The 22,409-nt window shown below is 37.0% G+C and overlaps 1 protein-coding gene across 1 annotated transcript in view; it reads right to left on the reverse strand.

Annotated features, from left to right (window-relative positions):
- The window catches only part of CSMD3 (CUB and Sushi multiple domains 3), a 1,271,497-nt gene that overhangs the window by 608,062 nt on the left and 641,026 nt on the right, over nt 1-22,409 (reverse strand). The window contains exon 11 of the mRNA XM_026454566.1: nt 22,156-22,259. Within this exon, the coding sequence (XP_026310351.1) occupies nt 22,156-22,259 (104 nt within the window). The remainder of the gene's footprint in view (nt 1-22,155; nt 22,260-22,409) is intronic.

The raw sequence follows: 22,409 nt of genomic DNA on the forward strand, positions 1-22,409 counted from the left end.
TCCAGCAAGCTTATGCTCATAGACTGCTTTGTTGTCCTAGTCACAGTAACGTTATTTCAATTACTTTAAGAACCACATTTTATTAAAAAAATATGTTATGTGTTACACTACTTTTTCTTTGTGTGCTCCTGATAATAGTTCCCACAATCACTTATTTCCAAACAGCTCAGAATTGGACTCCCAGTGATCAAGATGGGCTTAATGTTCCACTCACCCTAACTAAACTTTAGAAAAGTTTAGTTGACTTTCTTTCTGACTACAGGTTCCTGACTTCCCGTTTCTTAAAGCATTTAAGTTAAAAAACTTGCAATTATAAATTCTTTCTTTGCCCCTTTGGATGTAAATATTCAACAAAGAATATCTTTCTTAAGAACCTCCAAGCCATTCTTTTGAAATGTAATCATTGAAGGAGATAGCACCTGTCTCCCAGTCTCTATGGGAGGATAGGAGCTTAACTTCAACAAGAAACAATTGAAACTCAGATGATCTATATACATTGACTAATCTCTCATCTAAAGCTTTCCAGTGATTTTCCACTAACTCATTCCACTGCTTAAAAACCCTCCCACCTTTTGTTTCCACAAAGTTGAGTTCAGTCTCTCTCCCCTACTGCAATAGTTTTGGAAAAAGTCTTTCTTGTTTAACTTGTCTGGTGCAATTTTTCTTTTACACCAGAATAGGTATGACAGTCAACAGTCCAATTGTTGGCAGAGTAAAAGTGAGACCATCTTCTCACTGATTTTTTAATAATCCCAAAGTAAAAGTAACTAATATGTGTCTAAATAGTTAATCCATAAATTTCAAATATGCAGGCACACACACATTTTTTTTAACTGATTTAAATGGAAGGATGATTTAGAATGAAAAACATCTAATTAGACAAACAAATCTGACATTTACAGGTAAGACTGCAAATGATAGGTCTAATATAAGTTAAGTAGCTTTGGGACACAAGTCTCTCCAGTCCAAATATCAATATATAAACAAAGGTAAATGTCTATTATTTGTAGAGATTCAATTGACTGTTATTATAATTAAATTATTGATTTGGGCTTATGTGAAACGTATAGGCTAAATTTTTCCACAAGAATTGTAACAAAGTCATGTATATTAAATATTGGAAGTTCAATCTGTACCCTTAAGAGGTGCCTCAAAACGATACTAGAAAATGATTGTCTTTGTGTTTTCCATCTCCAAAAAAAATTGGAAAAATAAAATAAATACTAAAAGTCAGATTATCTTATAAATGTAATATTACTTAGGTTATTGATGAAAACTCAGAATACGTTTTTTGGCTCTCCAAAAATATTTTATTTAAAAATTCAGATACTTGGGTTCTAGGGTTAAGTTACACCTTAGGCTTGGTTTAGTAAAATGTCATGAAGATCTACAAAATAATATTCAAATAGCTAATTATTTGAAAGTATAAGCAATGTAGATATTACAACAGTTTATAAAATTAATGGATGATGGAGAATTTTTGTTCATGACTAATCAAGAATCTGCTTGATCTATTCACTATTGGTTCACTTAAATAATATATTTAAATGTTATTCCTTCAAGGCTAATAATACAATATATTTTTAAATTAATTCTATTATATTTCTGATAATTACCTCACTTTGTATTTTACATTGGATTTGCTATATATTTTGATAACTGCAAACTGTCCAGAGAAGAGTAGAAACAGCAATACAGATAATTACAGTGTTATAAAATAGTAACAAAAAAGAAAATTTCTAAGTATAAATACAAATCTTTGAAAAAATGTAAACATTTTCTTGAAATTATAAAGGTAAGAGAACTCCCCGAACTCCACTTCTCTTTAGAATTTCCTATAGAAAAACTGAAGTTGTAAATGCTTTCTCTTTTTCTTTCAAATATGTCTAAATGTTTTAAAAGCTAAAGAAAACTCTTACAAGTTTTGCATTCCAAGAATGTCTTTCTTAGAGGTCTTGGAGTCATCTTTTTGAGACATGAACATCAAGGAAGATGGTATCCTGTCTTTCTGTTTCACTGAGTGTTAAAGCCTAGGCACTTGGCTCCATTATGTAACTTCTTGATTGTCATAAAGATAGAAGTGTATATTTTTCTTTTGATAAAGACAATTAACATGTGTATAATGGATTATATCTATCAAGCTATATAAAAAGGGTGAGCTTTCTCTTTTTTGAATTCTCCTCTACAGATTGCCTATGGTGCAGATCACAATCTGGTTTAATTTTTATTTCACAGAAAAACTGTTTCATTCCTTTTTACATTTTGTGAAGCGGATTCTTTGGGTTGGTAGGTGATTTTATTTTCATTATATTTTCTCAATACTTGATGTCTCACTGAAAACCCTGCTCTTTGTATAAAACCTCAATGGCCAATTCTTCTCAGCTCCCTCTCAAAGACCTTGGTTTAGATTCAAATGGTAGAAACCTACCTGCTTTGGACAACTTTGTACTCAACCCTGACAGTAAAGGATGCTATGGACTGCAGAGGAAAGAGTCATATCATTCTTGTAAGATTCTCAAATAAGTCTTTAAATAGCTGTGTTTCAGTAAGTAGACATGAGCAGGGCAGGAGAGGGAATTCCCCACACCAGGAATATTAGGTGATCATCAGGTGATGGCCAGGCAGTTATTAAACTATCTATCTAATTGTTGCAGTCAGCAGGAGGGAAAGGCAGGCTCTCAGTAGATAGAAACACCTGAAACTGGTGATCAGTAGCTTCCTGATAAGATCTCAGGAGTTGGGTGACTGGGCTTAAACATGTGTGCTAAGAGGTAAAATGCTGGAGTTTAACTGGTAACACTTTACTGGTAAGAGGGAAAATGCCTCAAGTACACATGCATACAACTTCAGTAAACACACTTGGGCATGTGGCCCATCCCAAGTGCTGGCAGGCCACTGTGCATGCAGAGAGCCCATCCCAAAGAAAACCTGGGGAGAAGAGATGCAACCCCCATGGAAGCATGCCAACATATAAAACCCCAAGTCAAAGGTCAAACCACACATTGAATCTCTCAAGTCGCCTGCTTGGTCCTCTTCCAAATGTACTTTACTTCCTTTCATTCCTGCCTTTAAATTTTTTAATAAACTGACTTCTACTCTAAAATTTGCCTCGGTCTCTCACTCTGCTTTATGCCTCTCTGTTGAATTCTTTCTTCTGAGGAGGCAAGAATTGAGCTGCTGCTGTCTTGAACAGATTTGCTGCCATGAACAGTTGTACCAATATTTAATACATCTTTTTGAATGTATTATTTGTTAATTTAAAAAATGCTTCTTTAATACATGCTCATTTACAGGCTGAGTAACTTCAGTGTTCTAAGTTCATTCTAGTCTTCCTAGTCAGTCACTTCATGCTAAAATGAAAGAGATAAAGTCCTAAATAGGTGCACTCAAAAATGTTTTTCAAGAATTGAAATAGTATATAAAATAAATAACATAATCTATTACATGTTTATTAGACTTGTGCAGATGAAAGGCCTTAGTCCACTTCAAAAGTTCTTTGAAAAATCAACTGACAATAAGGCAGATTAATAACAAAAAATGATGTAGGAAAAAACGAGTTCTTGTCACACGACCAGGAAAGATTGGGCTCACGGACACCTCTAAGTGTTAACGCCTAAGGTTCTTGCCTAGCCCCGCCAAAGAATTGGTGTGGCAGCTGACCCGCGGCGAGTGAACTGAGAGAGAGAAAAAGCTGTAGGCTTTATTGAACAGACTGAAAGTACAAAGCTTCCACAGCGTGGAAGGGGTCCCAAACGAACAGGTACCCACAGTTAGATTATGTGATTGCCTTTTAAACTCTTTAAGGCGGGAAATACGTGGGGCAAGAAGATGTGTCCAGAGTGAGAAACAAAGGCAATTAACCATATGTGACATGTCTTAGATCTTGAGGAAAACTGGAATTGCAGCTTAGGTTTTATCTACTTTATGACCTTGCAGCATGGCAAAAGAGATAGGCTCTTACAGGACTTTACAAAGCATGTTCACAAGAAATTGGAATTGGGAGGATAGACAAGTCCCACAGGTTGAAAAGACTAAAAGGCAGAAATGAAATCCACAGGCAGACAGCCCGGGTGGCGCCCTGGGCCTGGTTAAAGATCGACCCTTGACCTAACCGGTTATGTTATCTATAGATTCCAGACGTTGTGTGGACAAGCGTTGTGAAAGTCCCTGTCCTATTCTGTTCTGTTCTGATTACCGGTGCTTGCAGCCCCCAGTCACGTACCCCCTGCTTGCTCAATCAAAACCACCCCCCTCCCACCCATGGTTAAGCAAGCAGTTTGTCCAAAAAAAAAAAAACCCTAGACGTTTGTGGTTTAAAAAAGGGCGGGAGCCAATCAGAAACTGCTGAATGTTCAAACTTCAAAATGTCAACCAATCCCAATCTTGTAACTTCAAAAATGCCCTAATCTTCTGTAACCTGTTTGTGCCTTACTATAAAAACTAGGCTTGAGCTGTGCTCGGGACCTCTCTCTTGCCCTCCTGACTACACCTGTACGGAGAGAGGTCTGGGTTCGAACCTGCAATAAAGTGATCCCGGCTGCTTGGCTTTGACTTCGGTTTCTGGTGGTCGTCTTTGAGGAGGGTCTCGGAACTCAGGGCACAACAAGGTCACAGGAAAACGGGCAGTTAACATTCCTTTTAACTCTAGTTTTGGGGAAGGGGGAAGGGAGAGAGGGAGAGAAGGATATAGGAAAACTTACAGCAAAATTTTCACTGTTTATAGCTTTCTTGGGGAAGAAAACACATGCACAAATCCCGGTGTTAGGAATATTTTAAGCACATATTTTCAATATTATCCATCCAGGACCGAAGTAAGTCCCGATGCAAGAAATGAGTGAGTTTCACAGCTTTCTGAGCCTCTACTCAACCCAGGAAGTCCAGCTGGCCCCTCCTCTCGTAAGGGTGAGTAGAGGAATTTATTGGGCAAAAAGGAAAAAGAAAAAACAAGTCTGCAAACTGAGATAGAATCCTGTGATTCTTCATCTCACCAACTGAATCCCAGGTTGCCATCCAGGGACAGGAGAGGCCAGGCTCCACTCCCTGGCAAATGGTGTAAACGTCCCCATCCTCCCTGTGCACAAGCCAGTTGGAAATTCTTTGGGGGAACTTTCCCCTTATCTGCCTCTTGCACTTACCAAATAGGCATACACATTTATTTAACTGTGAGCACAAGGAGAATCACAGAGTGATTGCCTGATGTTGCAGTGAGTTCCAGAAGTTTATATACCATCTTGAGGTTACAGAAATAATGGGGACTTGGTTCCTGCCAAAACAGGTTAGGGGAGGGAGAGAAGAGGAAACTGATTCAGGGGCAATAAATACTTACTAGGGAGAATGATTGAATAGAGGAACAGAATTTAAAATAACTTGTAAATAGTTCTTTTTGGAATTTAAATGATCTTTGGAGATAGTCATTGTATTGAAAAAGAGTCTGTTCAGGTGTGGTTACATTCTTGGTCTTCTCTCTTATAATGTTTAATACAATAGCACAAGAACAATTGTTCTCCTTAGTGGGTCAGTCTTATCTTTATGTAGATCTAAGGAAAATTCTCTGCCAGCACTTGATCTCTAAGGCCATTTAATTCAAAATGCTCATTATGACCTGCATGGTGGCTCAGGCCTATAATCCCAGCACTTTGCGGGGCCAAGGCAAGTGGATCACCTGAAGTTAGGAGTTCGGGACCAGCCGGGCCAACATGGTGAAACAGCATCTCTACTAAAAATACAAAAATTAGCCGGGCATGGTGGGTCCTACAATCCCAGCTACTAGGGGGCCTGAGGCAGAAGGATTGTTTGAACCTGGGAAGTGGAGGTTGCAGTGATCCCAGATCATACCACAGCTCAGAATGTGGGCCAATGCAGTGGAAGAATAATGTATTGGTTTTAAAATCAAAATATATAAAGCATTATGGAATAATGGGACTACATAAATGTTAGTTCACTTAGCTGAGTTGTCAATAATTGTTGTTTTAACTTTATTTAGGGACATAGGATACAGAAGTTTTAGTTTATTGGCTAATTCAAAAACTTAATAGGTAGGATAATGTTTGTCATGGGTCTTATTACTTTTACAAATAGATTTCTATATTGAGTTTTATTTTTAGAAAATTGAATTTGAAGGCCAAATCTTTAGCATCCACATCTTTGTATTCAAAGATGGAATATGGATACTTCATTGTAAGGCTCCAACCAAGTCTTGCTTATAACACTTAGTATTTGTAGGAAGAAATCGAGCTTATGCTTTTTACTATATTTTCCCCTAATTTCTTCTCTATAACCACCTTTGAAATGCCTACTGCAGTGTAAATATTCCTGAGGACAAAAGGAAAAACAACTAAACATTATTTTAGTTCATTTTAAACAATTCAATGTATTCAAAAACAAATACATGCATATATAAAACAAAAGCAAGCAACACAGAAGAAAACCCTTTTTTTCAGGGAAATCATTAGTGTTTTAACATGAGATATACGTAGCAAAAATCACAATGAGGAAATAATGATGAACCATACAGAATAAATTATTCCTTATATTTAGTCATTTTTTGCCAATAATCAAAATGTCACAGAGATTTATTTTCATATTGTGGTCTAAAGTAATTCTGCGTTCTAAGAGCATATATTTATTATTGCCCTATAGCAGATCATACAGATAACTACATATGAAATCTCATCAACATGATGAGAAAACTACTCCCATCAGTTTGAGTGATTTTCCTGGATGCGGTATCAATGAGTGCTAAAATCCCCAGGGGAGATTTTAGAGCTCTACAGCTCATGGCATATCTACAGCTCATGACGTATCTACAGCTCATGATTAATATTTGCAAAGACACCCTTTCTGTTGACACGTCTCAGTAGGTATGTCTTGGAGTAGAATATTTTTTCTTCTTCCTTTATAATTCATGTGAACACCTAACAATATTAACTCAAGGTTCTCTGTAAGGCATTTGAGAAAATCTGAGATGAATAGAAGATAATTGTTGCCCTCAAGGGATGAGTGTGTGTGTTTGTGAGTGTGCACGGTGAAGGAGGAAAGAGAGGGTGCAAGATAGAGGAAAAGGCAGTAAGAAGACATTTATTTTTCTTGTCTTAATAATTATAACATAAGGGGCTAAGAATTTGTCTGACTGGTCAATTCTCCAAGCCCTTTTTATACTGTGGCAATTAATCTCTAAAAATATCACCTTTTGCCATATTTAGTATATTCTCTTCTTTCATTAACCCATGGTCTTTGTTGGTATTTGTTGAAGTGAAAAGCAAAGTTAGGAAAGTCTAACTCCCTGGATATAGGAGAATTTGTTCAAGGCAAATATCATGTTTACTAGTATGTTACCAAAAGGAGTAGGGCCTAGATTTTAAAAAAAGAATGTTGCTGAATAGTTAAAGCAATGGTATGTATTTGACAAAATATAGGGCTCAATGAACTAAGAGCAATGATAGTCATCTATTTACAAGCCTAATAGAAAACAGAACTATCTTTTGAAAGGGCACAGGATGCAAGCCCACTCCACCCTGTTGCTAAACCTTTGTCCTGCTCTCACAAACATATTGTAAAGATGTTGTAAGTTCCTGTTTTTCTGTGGCATGGCAGGGTCACAGGACGCGTTTAAGTATTACCTGCTAAACCCGTTGTGAAACCTGTCACAGTATGATTAACTGCCTTTGTGTGAGACTGCTTTCCCGCCTCAGGTTTGCGAAAACAAGCCCTGCCCTGTCCTGCAAGCCCCTGATAAACGTCATCAGAGTTTCAAAATTAACGGAAATATCAGAAATGGCGGGAACCAATCATAATAAGCCGAATCGCCTTGTTCAAATATCAGCCAATCATGCATCCAGTTTGTACAATGACTCTGTGCCTGTTTACCCCAGACTATATAACACTGTCCTGAGCCCAATTGGGGAGCTCTCCTGCCCGGCTCGTTTCACGAGTGAGTGAGAGCTCCAGGTTCGAACCTGTAATAAAGATCCTTGCTGCTTGGCTTTGACTCTGGACTCTGGTGTTCTTCTTCGGGGAATAAACGGTCTGGGCATAACACTTTTCCATAAAGGTAGTAACAATATTGTTTATTAAAATACCATTAAGTTCAATCAACAAAATATTTATTTACAAATTATTATATTAACCCAGAAGTGTGTGTTGTGCGTTTAAAATAAAAAGGAGAATAACTAGGAAAAAGTGTTGTTAGTCCATACTAACATATTTCTGAGAATGAGATTTGACATCGTACTAACTTATCCTGGAGAAATCAGAATTTCAAAGTGATAGAATGAACGAGGTTTGGATATCTAGACAAGCATTTTTTACCTTCTTTAAGATGTTTGCTCAATTAGAAGTCATCCAACATTAGTGTATACCCACAAAATTTTCAGAGATGTCTTAATAGAAGATGATTTTTTAATCTTTTGTGTTGCATGTTTTCATGTAGTTTTTATAATGCTACCATGAATCTAATAAATCTAATAGTGACACATGCAAAAGAAAATGCAGAAAAATGAAAGATTATCATATATCTGGTAGAATTAATGTCTAACCCTCTTAGTCTGCTGTATACAGATGAAAAGAGTAGACTAATAATCAACATCTCCTGGAGAGCTGGAAGTAATCTCAAAGCCAGTAATTGCACTACCATCACTGTTAGTTCTCTCCAATAAATGATATACATTTCCACTATCAGATGAATTTCTACATAAGTGTAAAAATAGCACACGGGAAAGAATCTGTGAAAAAAATTAAAGTTCTTTTGCTATCCTGTAAAATATTAAAGTATTATTATTCAAATCCTTTATCTGAATCATTACCAAATGTCAAGTTCATATTTTGATCTCTATTGACTTTTGTCACTAGATGACTCTGAAGTTGCCAGGAATAAATGCTATTTCAAACTTTGGGAAAAAACATCCTCCAGGTCACTCTATTGGTGTGACAATGAACACAGAGATAGAGATAATAGAGATAAACAGAGAGAGAAAAGATAAAAAGGGCCTTAGATATGGCACAACAAATGACAGATGCAATCAATCTCTGAATTGTGAGTTTAAATTTGCAGTTTAAATCTTCATCATTTTAGAAATTTTTATCTGTATGGCTAATTTAGCAAGAGTATGACATCCAATTACAGTGCTTTATTGCTAAATAATTTTATTGGTCATAACTTTGTAATGAATATTTCCTTGGAGCTAAAGCCTCAAGTTGAAAAGATATCGCACATTTCAATTATTTTTAAGTTAGCAAATTACAAAAAAAGGTTTATACTTCATAAAATGAAATTTGTGTAATTATTATTTTTTAATGCTTTGTAATTGATGTATTTTTTGACGGAGTATTTTAGCTATTGAATATGTTATGACTCTATGAACATTTTTTTATGGAATAGAATAAGCAATTTGATTTTACCTTTTAGAACCTAAATACTGAAACAAAATGAAACACAAAAAGTCATATATTTACAATACTTAATACTTTGACTGAATTAGAAAATGTTAGAATGTTCTATAGCTTGTCAAATATGTATCAAAGTGATACATTATGTGCTTATTAAAATAATTAGAACATAATAATTGAATATAGGCTGAAGTCATCTTCTAATAAAAGACTTTTAAATATTTTGATATGAAATGGCTTCTTCTTTTGGCTATGTGTTCTCACTTTCAGTTATTCAATCTTTTTAAATCAATTTACTTGTAAAATAATTTTGATGCCAAAATTAACTCTCTAGCACATGAATTAAACTTAAAAAGCAAAAAGGAGTTCACAGATAAGTAAAGAGATTGCTGAATAAAATGTCTAAATGAAAACTAGTTTTAACTGTTAGAAAAGCATCATTTAAAATACATTTCCTTCAACTGAGGTTTTAAAATACATTTTTGAAAATTTGCCATGCCATGTATTTAGTACTGTTTTGAAATGTGGGTAAGATGGGCCCCTTCTCTGATTCTTTCCCTGTAGAAAGCCCTGCTCTGATCTTTCTCCAGTTTAACTCTCAGGAATGTGCCTGCCTGGCTGAAATCTGTGTCCCTCCTCCACCCCCCCTTTGAGACCCTACAGTTGTTTCCAGACAACAACATGATAAATACAGAAACTGGGTGTTCCCTTTCAAAATTTCTAGAGCAATTTGAAAGAGTAATTTTATGTCAGGTGAATTTCATCATTGAAAATTAATGAGATTGCATTTATTATATTTTATTTCTTTTTTTCTATAAACTTGTTATAAAAGTATCAGTTCAATAAAAATCAGAAATAAAAATCAAATCTATTTTACTGTTTGTTTGTGAAGCACTGTTCTAGAACACACAGGTATGTGGTACCCTGGAATTCCCTGTTACTAGGACCTGCATAGGCCTTTTTTCCAGGTCCATATCCCACAACTTGAACACACACCTCACCTGTGCATCCCTATGTGCAATGAGAGGCTGTTTGCAGGGTGGGTGGAGAGTTTGAACATGCAGGCTAAGTTGACATGGGTTGTGATGAATGGAGTTGAAATTGAGAGGAGAGGGTGGACAATTGGCCTCTGGGGCTGGCAGATAGACTTTCCAATGCCTCCACATTCCAGCAGAGAAATCATACAAGTCTTAAAATTCAGGTTCACTCAAATTTATGTCAACTTCTTTGGTGAATATAAATCCAGGTAATTCTGCTATCACAGAGTCTTAGAGTTCAAAGGAACTTTTGATTCAACTCCAAGTCTGTAAAATCTCATTCTTTTTTACGGCTGCATAGTATTCCATGGTGTATATGTACCACATTTTCTTTACCCAGTCTATTGTTGATGGGCATTTGGGTTGGTTCCATGTCTTTGCCGTTGTAAATAGTGCTTCAGTAAACACATGTGTGCATGTTCCTTTTAGCCAGTCAGCCAGTCCTATTAAAACACCTCTAGGAGGTGGGCCCAAGTCAAATTCTGTCATATTTATCCCTGCTTGAGGAAAAGATAGTTACATTTTCAGAGAAGTATAATTTTGTTTCTGAGGGAGAACAGCAAGTTTGAGAAACACATTTTCTGATGATGAATGGAAGAATATAGAACAAAATCAGAAATCACAGATTTTTTAAAATTAATATAACTTCTTACAGTGAGGACACTGTATATGATGAAGTACTTATACTTTGATAGACTACACAAACTAATTACAATATGACAACAGTCATGTGGGAATATAAAAAAATGTAACACTGTTTTCTTTAATTTTCCTAAGAGCAGAAGAAGAAAACTCAGCTATTTCTATTTGACTGTTCACTTGGGATGTAAGGGCATGTCCCATCAACATAGTTGTTCTTTTTTCTGGTTTTATGCTGTCTAGCTAATTTTGGCATCACCGTCTTCAAAAAATTAGTTGCAGTCTTATTTCATTTACTTAATTATCCAATCCCTCTAGCCTCATCTGCTACTTGATCTCAATTATTTATTATAGAATTAAATTCATTTTAAAACATTTTCCTTCTTGCTATCCAATGTAAAAGGAAAGAAGGGTATCATCTGTACTTAATAAAGAGAACATTTAGAAGTCTGACAAAACCAATAATAAAAAATATAGTAGATTATTTGAGGCACTTGACATCAAATGAGAATGGATTAAACCCTATGAGAAGTAGGTATGAACAAAGTGAAAGGTTTGGTATGCTTACACAGAAGTGTCATTTGATTAAGAAAGGGCTCAATTGTTAATTAATTACTATATTTGAAATACATAGGTGTTTTCCTTTCACTGTCTAAAAATTGTATAGTAAGGATCAGTGCCCTCTTTTTGGTTTTACAAAAACGTAATATACATAATTACAAAAAGGGCTAAATCTGAATTTGTCCATGTGCCTGCTAGTCTCACAGTTTTATGATTGTTTAAAGATAATTGATTTTTTAAAGAATTTTCCTAGCTTTCTCACACTCTCACTAAAGGGCAAGTTTGCATCCATTGAATGAACAGCCTAAAGCGTATTGGTTGTGGAATGAGGCATGAGGCCTTTTTGTTATTATTATTATTTATTTATTTTACTTTAAGTTCAGGATACAAGTACAGAACTTGTAGGTTTGCTACATAGGTATACATGTGCCATGGTGGTTGATGCACCTATCAAGCCATCATCTAGGTTTTAAGCCCCGCATGCATTAGCTATTTGTCCTAATGCTCTTCCCTCTTCCTCCACTCACCACCACCCCAACTAGCTCTGGTGTGTGTTGTTCTCCTCCCTGTGTCCATGTTGTTCAACTCCCACTTATGAGTGAGAACATGCAGTGTTTGGTTTTCTGTTTCTTTCTTAGTTTGTTGAAGATGATGGCTTCCCGCTTCATCCATGTACCCACAAAGGATATGATCTCATTCCTTTTTTATGGCTGCATAGTATTCCATGGTGTATATGTAGCATATTTTCTTTATCCAGTCTATCATTGATGGGCATTTGGGTTGGTTCCGTGTCTTTACCATTTCAAATAGTGCTTCAGTAAACATATGTGTGCATGTACCTTTATAGTAGAATGATTTAATATTCCTTTGGGTATATACCCAGTAATGGGATTGCTGGGTCAAATGGTGTTTCTTGTTCTAGATTGTTGAGGAATCGCCACACTGCCTTCCACAGTTGTTGAACTAATTTACATTCTCACCAGCAATGTAAAATCATTCCTATTTCTCCAGGCTTCCCAGTATCTATTGTTTCTTGAATTTTTAATAATTGCCATTCTGACTTGTGTGAGATAATATCTCACTGTGGTTTTGATTTGTATTTCTATAATGATCAATGATGTTGAGTTATTTTTTTTCATGTTTGTTGACCACAAAAATGTCTTCTTTTGAGAAGTGTCTGTTCACGTCCTTTGCTCACTTTTTGATGGGGTTGTTTGCTGTTTTCTTGTAAACTTTTTTAAGTTCCTTGTAGATTCTCAGTATTAGACCTTTGTCGGATGAGTAGATTGCAAAAATGTTTTCCCATTCTGTGGGTTGCCTATTCCCTTTGATGATAGTTTATTTTGCTGTGCAAAAGTTCTTTAGTTAATTTAGAACCCATTTGTCAATTTTGGCTTTTGTTGCAATTGCTTTGGGTATTTTTGTCATGAAGTCTTTGCCCATGCCTATGTCCTGAATGGTATTGCCCTGGCTTTCTTCTAGAGTTGTTATGGTTTTGGGTTTTACATTTAAGTCTTTAATCCATTTTGAGTTAATTTTTGTACAGGGAGTAAGGAAAGGGTCCAGTTTCAGTTTTCTGCATATGGCTAGCCAGTTTTCCCAGCACTGTTCATTTAATAGGAAACACTTTCTCCATTGCTTGTTTCTGTTAGGTTTGTTGAAGATCAGATGGTTGTAGATGTGTAGTGTTATTTTTGAGGTCTCTGTTCTGTTCCATTGGTCTATATGACTGTTTTCATACCAGTGCCATGCTGTTTTGTTCACTGTAGCCTTGTAGTATAGTTTGAGGTCAGTACCATGATGCCTCCACCTTTGTTCTTTTTTCTTAGGATTGTCTTGACTATACAGGCTCTTCTTTGGTTCCATATTACATTTAAATCAGTTTTTTTTTTTTTTTTTTATAATTCCTTGATGAATGTCAATGGTAGTTTGATGGGGATAGCATTGAATCTATAAATTACTTTGGGTAGTATGGCCATTTTCACAATATTGATTCTTCCTATCCATGAGCATGGAATCTTTTTCCATTTGTTTATGTCCTTTCTTATTTTCTTGTGCAGTGGTTTGTAGTTCTCCTTGAAGAGGTCCTTCACATCCCTTGTAAGTTGTATTCCTAAGTATTTTACTCTCTTTGTAGCAATTGTAACTGGGAGTTCACTCATCATTTGGCTGTCTGCTTGTCTATTGTTGGAGTATAGGAATTTTTGTGACTTTTGTACATGCTTCTGTATCCTGAGAGTTTGCTGAAGGTGTTTACCAGCTTAAGAAGTTTTGGGGCTGAGAAAATAGGGTTTTCTGAATATAGAATCATGTCATCTACAGAGAAAATTTGACTTACTCTCTTTATTTCTTTCTCTTCCACCATCCTGTGTTGAATAGGAGCAGTGAGAGAGGGCATCCTTGTCTTGTGCCGGTTTTCAAAGGGAATGATTCCAGCTTTTGCCCATTCAGTAAAATATTGGCACTGATGGACATTGGGGTTGATTCCAAGTCTTTGCTATTGTGAATAGTGCCGCAATAAACATACGTGTGCATGTGTCTTTGTAGTAGAATAATTTATAAACCTTTGGGTATATACCCAGTAGTGGGATGGCTGGGTCATATGGTACATCTAGTTCTAGATCCTTGAGGAATTGCCATACTGTTTTCCATAATGGTTGAACTAGTTTACAATCCCACCAACAGTGTAAAAGTGTTCCTATTTCTCCACATCCTCTCCAACACTTGGACTCGGGAAGGGGAACATCACACAATGGGGCCTGTCATGGGGAGGGGGGAGGGGGGAGGGAGTGCATTGGGGAGTTATATCTGATATAAATGATGAATTGATGGGTGCTGACGAGTTGCTGGGTGCAGCACACCAACATGGCACATGTATACATATGTAACAAACCTGCACGTTATGCACATGTACCCTAGAACTTAAAGTATAATAAAAAATATATATATATATTGGCTGTGGGTTTGTCATAAATAGCTCTTATCATTTTGAGATATGCTCCATTAATACCTAGTTTATTGAGAGTTTTTAACATGAAGGGGTGTCAAATTTTATTGAAGGCCTTTTCTGCATCTATTAAGATAATCATGTGGTTTTTGTCATTGGTTCTCTTTTGTGATGGATTACATTTATTAATTTGCATATGATAAACCAGCCTTGTATCCAAAGATGAAGCCAACTTGATTGTGTGGGATAAGTTTTTTGATGTGATGCTGGATTCAATTTGTCACTATTTTATTGAGGATTTTTGCATTGATGTTCATAAGGGATATTGGCTTGAAGTTTTCTTTTTTTTGTTGTGTCTTTGCCAGGTTTTGGTATCAGGGTGATGCTGGCTTTATAAAATGAGTTAGGCAGGAGTCTCTCCATTTCAACTCCTTGGAAGAGTTTCGGAAGGAATGGTACCAGCTCCTCTTTGTACCTGTGGTAGAATTCGGCTGTGAATCCATCTGGTCCTGACCTTTTTTTCGTTGGCACTCTATTAATTATTGCCTCAATTTCAGAACTTGTTATTCGTCTATTCAGGGATTTGACTTCTTACTGGTTTAGTCTTGGGAGGGTGTATGTGTCCAGGAATTTTTCCATTTCTTCTAGATTTTCTATCTATTTTATTTGCATATAGGTGTTTATAGTATTCTCAGATGGTGGTTTGTATTTCTGTGGTAGTTTGTATTTCATTTTTTATTGTGTCTATTTGATTCTTCCCTCTTTCCTTCTTTATTAGTCTAGCTAGTGGTCTATTTTGTTACTTAAAAAAAAACAACTTCTGGATTCATTGATTTTTTTGAAGGATTTTTCATGTCTTTATCTCCTCCAGTACTGTTTTGATCTTAGTTATTTCTTGTCTTCTGCTAACTTTTGAATTTGCTTGCTCTTGCTTCTCTATTTCTTTTAATTGTGATGTTAGGGTGTCAATTTGAGATCTTTCTAGCTTTCTTATGTGGGCATTTACTGCTATACATTTCCCTCTTAACACTGCTTTAGCTGTGTCACAGAGATTCTGGTATGTTGTTTCTTTTTTCTCATTGGTTTCACAGAACTTCTTGATTTTTTCCTTAATGTCATTATCTACCCAGGAGTCATTCAGGAGTGGGTTGCTCATGTATTGTGTGATTATGAGTGAGTTTCTTAATCTCGAGTTCTAATCTGATTGCACTTTGGTCTAAGAGACTGTTATGATTTCAGTTCTTTTGCATTTGCTGAGTAGTGTTTTACTTCTAATTATGTGGTCAATTTTAGAATAAATGCCATGTGGCATGGAGAAGAATATATATTCTGTTGATTTGGAGTGGAGAGTTCTGTAGATGTCTATTAGGTCCACTTGATCCATATATCAATTCCAAATTTTGAATATCCTTGTTAATTTTCTCTCTCACTGATATGTCTAAATATATTGACATTGGGGTGTTAAAGTCTTCCACTATTATTGTTTGGGAGTCTAAGTCCCTTTGTAGGTCTCTGAGAATTTGTTGTATGAATCTGGGTGCTCCTGTATCAGGTGCATATATAAGTAGGATAGTTAGCTCCTCATGCTGAATTGATCCTTTTACTATTATGTAATGCCCAGTTTGATCTTTTTTTAGCTTTGTTGGTTTAAAGTCTGTTTTGTCAGAAACTAGGACTGCAACCCCTGGTTTTTTTTTTTTTTTTTTTTTTTTTTTTGGTTTCCATTTGCTTGGTAAAGTTTCCTCCATCCCTTTATTTTGAACCCATTTGTGTCTTTGCACATGAGATGGGGCTCCTGAATACAGCACACTGTTGGGTCTTGACTCTATCCAATTTGCCAGTCTTTGTCTTTTAATTGGGGCATTTAGTCCATTTACATTTAAGATTAGTATTGTTACATATGAATTTGATCCTGTGATCATGACGCTATCTGGTTATTTTGGACACTAACTGTTGCAGTTTCTTCATAGTGTCATTTGGTCTTCATATTTTGGTGTGTTTTTGCAGTGGCTGGTACTTGTTTTTTCTTTCTATATTGAGTGTTTCCATCATGAGCTCTTGCAAGGCAGGCATGATGGTGACAAAATCCCTCAGCATTTTCTTATCTTGAAAACTTTTTATTTCTCCTTTGCTTATGAAGCTTAGTTTGACTGGAAATAAAATTCTGAGCTGAAAATTCTTTTCTTTAAGAATGTTGACTATTGGGCCCCACTCTCTTCTGGCTTGCAGGGTTTCTGCTGAGAGAACCACTGTTAGTCTGATGGACTTCCGTTTGTAGGTGACCTGACCTTTCTCCCTGGCTGCCCTTAACATTTTTTCTTTTATTTCAACCTTGGAGAATCTGATGATTATGTGTCTTGGAGTTGATCTTCTTATGGAGTATTTTAGTGGTGTTCTATTTCCTGAATTTGAATGTTGGGCTGCCTTGCTAGGTTGGGAAAGTTCTCCTGGATAATATCCTGAAGTGTGTTTTCCAAGTTGGTTCCATTCTAACCATCTCTTTCCCATATTCCAATCAATCATAGGTTCAGTCTTTTGACACAGTTCCATATTTCTCAGAGATTTTGTTCATTTCTTTTGCATTCTTTTTTATTTAATCTTGTCTGCATGCCTTATTTCAACAAGATGGTCTTCAAACTCTGATATCCTTTCTTCCACTTGGTCAATTTGGCTATTGATACCTGTGTATGATTCACAAAGTTCTCCTGCTCTGTTTTTCAACTTCATCAGATCATTTATGTTTATCTCTATACTGGTTATTCTAGTTAGCAGCTCCTATAACGTTTTATCAAGGTTCTTATCTTCTTTGCATTGGGTTAGAACATGCTCCTTTAGCTCAGCAATTTGTTATTACTCAACATCTGACGACTACTTCTGTCAATTCCTCCATCTCATCCTCTGTCCAGTTCTGTGCCCTTGCTGGAGATGTATTGCAATCATTTGGAAGAGCGGAGACACTCTGGCCTTTTGGATTTTCATCTTGTTGTTGTTGTTGTTAATTTTTTCTCATGTTCATGAATTTGTCTAGTTTCTGTCATTGAGGCTGCTGACCCTCAGATGGGGTTTTTGTGGGAACTTTTTTTTGTTGTTGACGCTGCTGTTGTTCCTTTCTGTTTGTTTGTTTTTCTTTCAATGGTCAGGTCCCTCTTCTGTAAGGCTGCTGCAGTTTGCTAGGGGCTCACTTCAGGCCCTATTCATCTGGTTCACTCCTGCATCTGGAGATGTCACTTGAGGAGGCTAGAGAACAGCAAAGATAGGTTCCTGTTTCTTCCTCTGTGATCTCTGACCTCGAGGGGCACTGACCTGATGCCAGTAGGAACACTCCTGTATAGGGTGTCTGAGAACTCTTGTTGGAGGGTCTCATCCAGTTGGGTGGCATGGGGAGCAGGTCCTGTTTAATGGAGCACTTTGACTGTCCCTTGGTGGAAGGGGTGTGCTTTGCTGAAAGGAAAATCACTTGCCTGGTCTGCCTGGATTGCTCATAACTAGCAAAAGGAAAAACTAAGTCTGCTGGTCCCTGGAGACTGCGGCCACCACTCCCACTAGGGACTCAGGCCCAGGGAGATCAGAGTTCTGTCCCTGAGCCCCTGGCTGGAGTTCTTGGAGTTCCTGCAGGGAGGCCCAACCCAGTGGGGTACGATGCGTCAGGTTCAGGCCTGAAGAGGCACTCTGGCCAGTCTGCCATAGCCAGTATGTTGGGCTATGAGGGATACCTCTTGAGACCAAGCCATCCAGTCTTTCTAGCTCCAACAGGGGAAAAGCATGGCCTGGAGCTATAGAGATTGCTGCCACCCTTCCCCTGCCCTGGGAGTTTAGTGTGTTAGGCAGCTATCAGTCCCAGTGTTGGCTGTCAACCCTCCCCCAAGAAGCTCAAATGATTTAGACATCAGGCAGCCACAGCTGAGGTGCTGGCCACCCCTTCCCCTGGGAGCTCGGCAGGCTTAAGCAGATTCTAGATAAGTGGCTATTGAGAATCTTTGTGGCTCTCTTGTTGGGATCCTAGGTCCTGGTGGCGTGTGCTCGTGACTGGGATCATCCTATCTGTGGGTTGCACAGTTCCATGGAAAATACATGGTTTCTCAGGCTGGACAGCAACTCATTCACCACCTCCCTTTGCTGTGGAATGGGGGCTCCCCTGCCCCATGTGGCTCTCAGGTAGGCTGCTGCACCACACTGCTCTTCCTTCCTCTCCTTGGAATGTGTCAGTTGCCTAGTCAGTTCTGATGACAGAACCTGGATATCTTGATTGTTAGTGCAGGATTTGCACACTGTTGTGGTTCTTTTCAATGGGAGCCTCCAATTGCTGCTGCTTCTAGTTGGCCATATTGGCCCTGCCTCAAAGCCTTAATTTTTAATCCTAACTGAAGATGCAGTTCTCATTGGAATCTTTAAATTGGATGGTGTAGGAACAACCATTTGGATACTTGGTATTCTTTTGAAAAATAATATCTAATAGTCATTCCATATTATTTATACAATGATTTTCTGTCCAAAAAGAGTATCAGCTGGTATATCAGAATTCATGATTGTCTTCAGAATTTTTCTAACATTGAAACAGGGTGAAAAATATGGTTCAAACACACATTTTATTTTTAACATTAGAGATTGTATAGACCACTGCTTAATCCCAATAAATGTACCCTTTTTATATTTAAACCGTTCTAATGGTTGAGTATTTAAGATAATTTTGACATCTTTCTTCTGTGTTTTACTGGGTTACTATAACAATGTTTTATATGTGTGTGTGTGTATATATATATATTTTCCACCTATAATTGTGTGATACTAATTAGCTCAAATAGCTTTTTTTTTTTTAAAAAAAAAAAAAAAGCAGCAATAGGAGGACATAGCATCTATGATCTTGGATATCAGTTGGACAAGATGATTTCTAATATTTAATCCAATGCTGAGATACGAAGTTTTTTTGTGGCAGATATATGACAAAACTTTCTTTTTTTTTTTTTTTTTTTGAGGCGGAGTCTCGCTCTGTCTCCCGGACTGGAGTGCAGTGGCCGGATCTCAGCTCACTGCAAGCTCCGCCTCCTGGTTTTACGCCATTCTCCTGCCTCAGCCTCCCGAGTAGCTGGGACTACAGGCGCCCGCCACCTCGCCCGGCTAGTTTTTGTATTTTTAGTAGAGACGGGGTTTCACCGTGTTAGCCAGGATGGTCTCGATCTCCTGACCTTGTGATCCGCCCATCTCGGCCTCCCAAAGTGCTGGGATTACAGGCTTGAGCCACCGCGCCCAGCCACAAAATTTTCTTAAAAATATTTTTTAGTCAATTGACTAGCCAGCCTGCTTTTTCTTGTCCATGTTTTTAAAAATCTGAACCTAAAATCCAGTTTTCTGTCTTAAACAGAAAAAGGAAAAGATATCCCATCAAAGGCATGCTTTATAATTTTATTTCTGAAGTGCATATGATGGGATCTATCAAACATGTAGAAAGAAGCATCTGCAATGTATGGGGATTAGTCACCAAATTTACTATATATTATTGATATCCAAGAAACTTCAATGTTTATGAGTGTCAGGTAAAGAAACAAATATATTTACTTGGAAAACAATGGATAAATTGATAGAGAAAGCAATCCACATTTTGCCTTATATCAGGTGTTGCATAATTAAATAGTTACAGGCCCAGGCAGGAAAGCAAAGGACCTTAGAAGCTCGAGTAGAAAATGATAGACGGATGAGTGGCCACAAAGATTCTATGCCCTCTCTAAAGGAGGCAGAAGACAGTCCCAGCCAATTTTTGCCACATGACTATGAAGATCTAGTGTCACCAGTTTTACAAGAAACCATAAATTCAAAATATTATATGTAATTTTCAGTTCCTTAAAACTCTGTATTTGACAAACAATAACAGGAAAAAAAGCATAGCTAATCATCAGAGCAGCTCTGTTGCTGCCAATTTATATATATACAATTTTACAGTATATTGCATTTTAAATATATGTAATTTTATATTAAAATGAAATCTAATCTGTCAGGTATAAAACTACAATAAAATTTAGTAGGAACTGTTGATTATTTCTGGAAAATGTCAGTGTGGTGATATTCCTAACAGGCTCAACACGTTGCTCAGGTGCAAGAAAAGTGCTGATCATTTTCAAGAGAGGAAGTATTAAGAATGAAGTTACAAAAATGTGAGCAACATAATTGATATAGTTTGGATTTGTGTCCCTACCCAAATCTCATGTCAAATTGGAGGTGGGACCTAGTGGGAGGTGACTGGATCATGGGGGGTGGATTTCTCCCATGCTGTTCTCATGATAGTGAGTGAGTTCTCACAAGATCTGATGGTCTTAAAGTGTGTGGGACTTCCCCCTTTGATTTCTCTCTCTCTCTCTCTCTCCTGTCACCATGTGAAGAAGGTCCTGGCTTCCCCTTTGCTTTCCTCCATGATTGTAGTTTCCTGAGGCCTCCCAGTCATGTTTCCTGTTAAGCCTGTGGAACTGAAAGTAAATTAAATGTCGTTTCTTCATAAATAACCCAGTCTCAGGTAGTTCTTTCAAGCAATGTGAAAACGAACTAACAACTGAACATGTAAAGCATGTAAAATGCTGGCCCATTTGTCCACCACACCTTAGGAAACACAAAATGGAACTGTAGTAGGCCAGAGATAGACAAGCAAATCATGCTGATCAATGATATCCGTGTTGCAGACAGGGGAGAGAGGTTGAAGTTGAGGTCAAGGGTGCATGAAGACAGGTGAGTAGGTTTTGTATTTGCTTTGTTCTCTAGAAAAATAAGACTAAAGAACAGTAATATTGGGGTCTATAATATACTATGTGTGGTTATGAGGTTAACCCTTGGTTTATTACAGGATTCTGGTTTATTACAGGATTTTGGAATAATAGTTCTAGGAGGCCTTCTTTTAAAATTAAAAAGAAAATAAAAAGAAGAGGGAGAAGAGAATGAAAAGGAAAAGAGAAAAAGGAAAAAAAATTAGCTTACCTTTAGTCAATGTATACAGTAAGAAATACACAAACCCACACAATAAGGGCATTACCACTAGTAGCTGTCTGTGCTGATACTAATTTTTTTAACATTTGTATCAGTTGTTCTCAAACTTTGATGTGCATAAGGATCATGAAGTGAGTCTGTTAAAATATAGATTGATAAATTCACATCCTGGAGATGCTGATTCACTAAGTTTGGCTTGAGTGCCTAAAAATCTACATTTTCAAATGTGCACCAGGTATTTGTGATGCATTTGTGATGCAAAAAGACTCTATTTTGAGAAGCATCAGGTTAGATGAGCAAGCCCTCACCAGACATCAAATCTGTTGACACCTTAATCTGGTACTTCCTAGCAGCTAGAACTATAAGAAATACATTTCTATTGTTTATAAGTCACCCAGTTTACTGCATTTTGTTAGAGAAGCCCAATTGAACTGAGCCAAAGTGCCTTAAATCTCATTGAAGAAGCACTAACAGATTCTATGAAAGTTACTAATAATAACTAAGTTACTGTTCATCTTCTGCTGGTAGTAGTGGGAGCGATCAATGTAAAACAATAATTTGAAAGTAAAATTTTATTAGTACCCGATAGGATAAGGCGAAAATGAAACATTGGGAACTTACACTTGTAGCACAGTCCTAGGATCTCCAACTTCGCCCCCATCACCAATTGTCAAGGTATCATAGCCAATCTCCAGATCAAATTCTTCAAAATTTATCTGGATAACCTAGTAGTAAACAGAAACATACACCTTCCTTAAATATATTGTATTATGTAATAGAAACAACAGAAAAAGCAGTGACAGAAAAAAGCATTCTTTGTCTCTCCACACACACACACACACACACACACACACACACACACACACACACACACA

This window comes from Piliocolobus tephrosceles, chromosome 7, assembly GCF_002776525.5.
Source record: "Piliocolobus tephrosceles isolate RC106 chromosome 7, ASM277652v3, whole genome shotgun sequence".
Taxonomy (NCBI): domain Eukaryota; kingdom Metazoa; phylum Chordata; class Mammalia; order Primates; family Cercopithecidae; genus Piliocolobus; species Piliocolobus tephrosceles.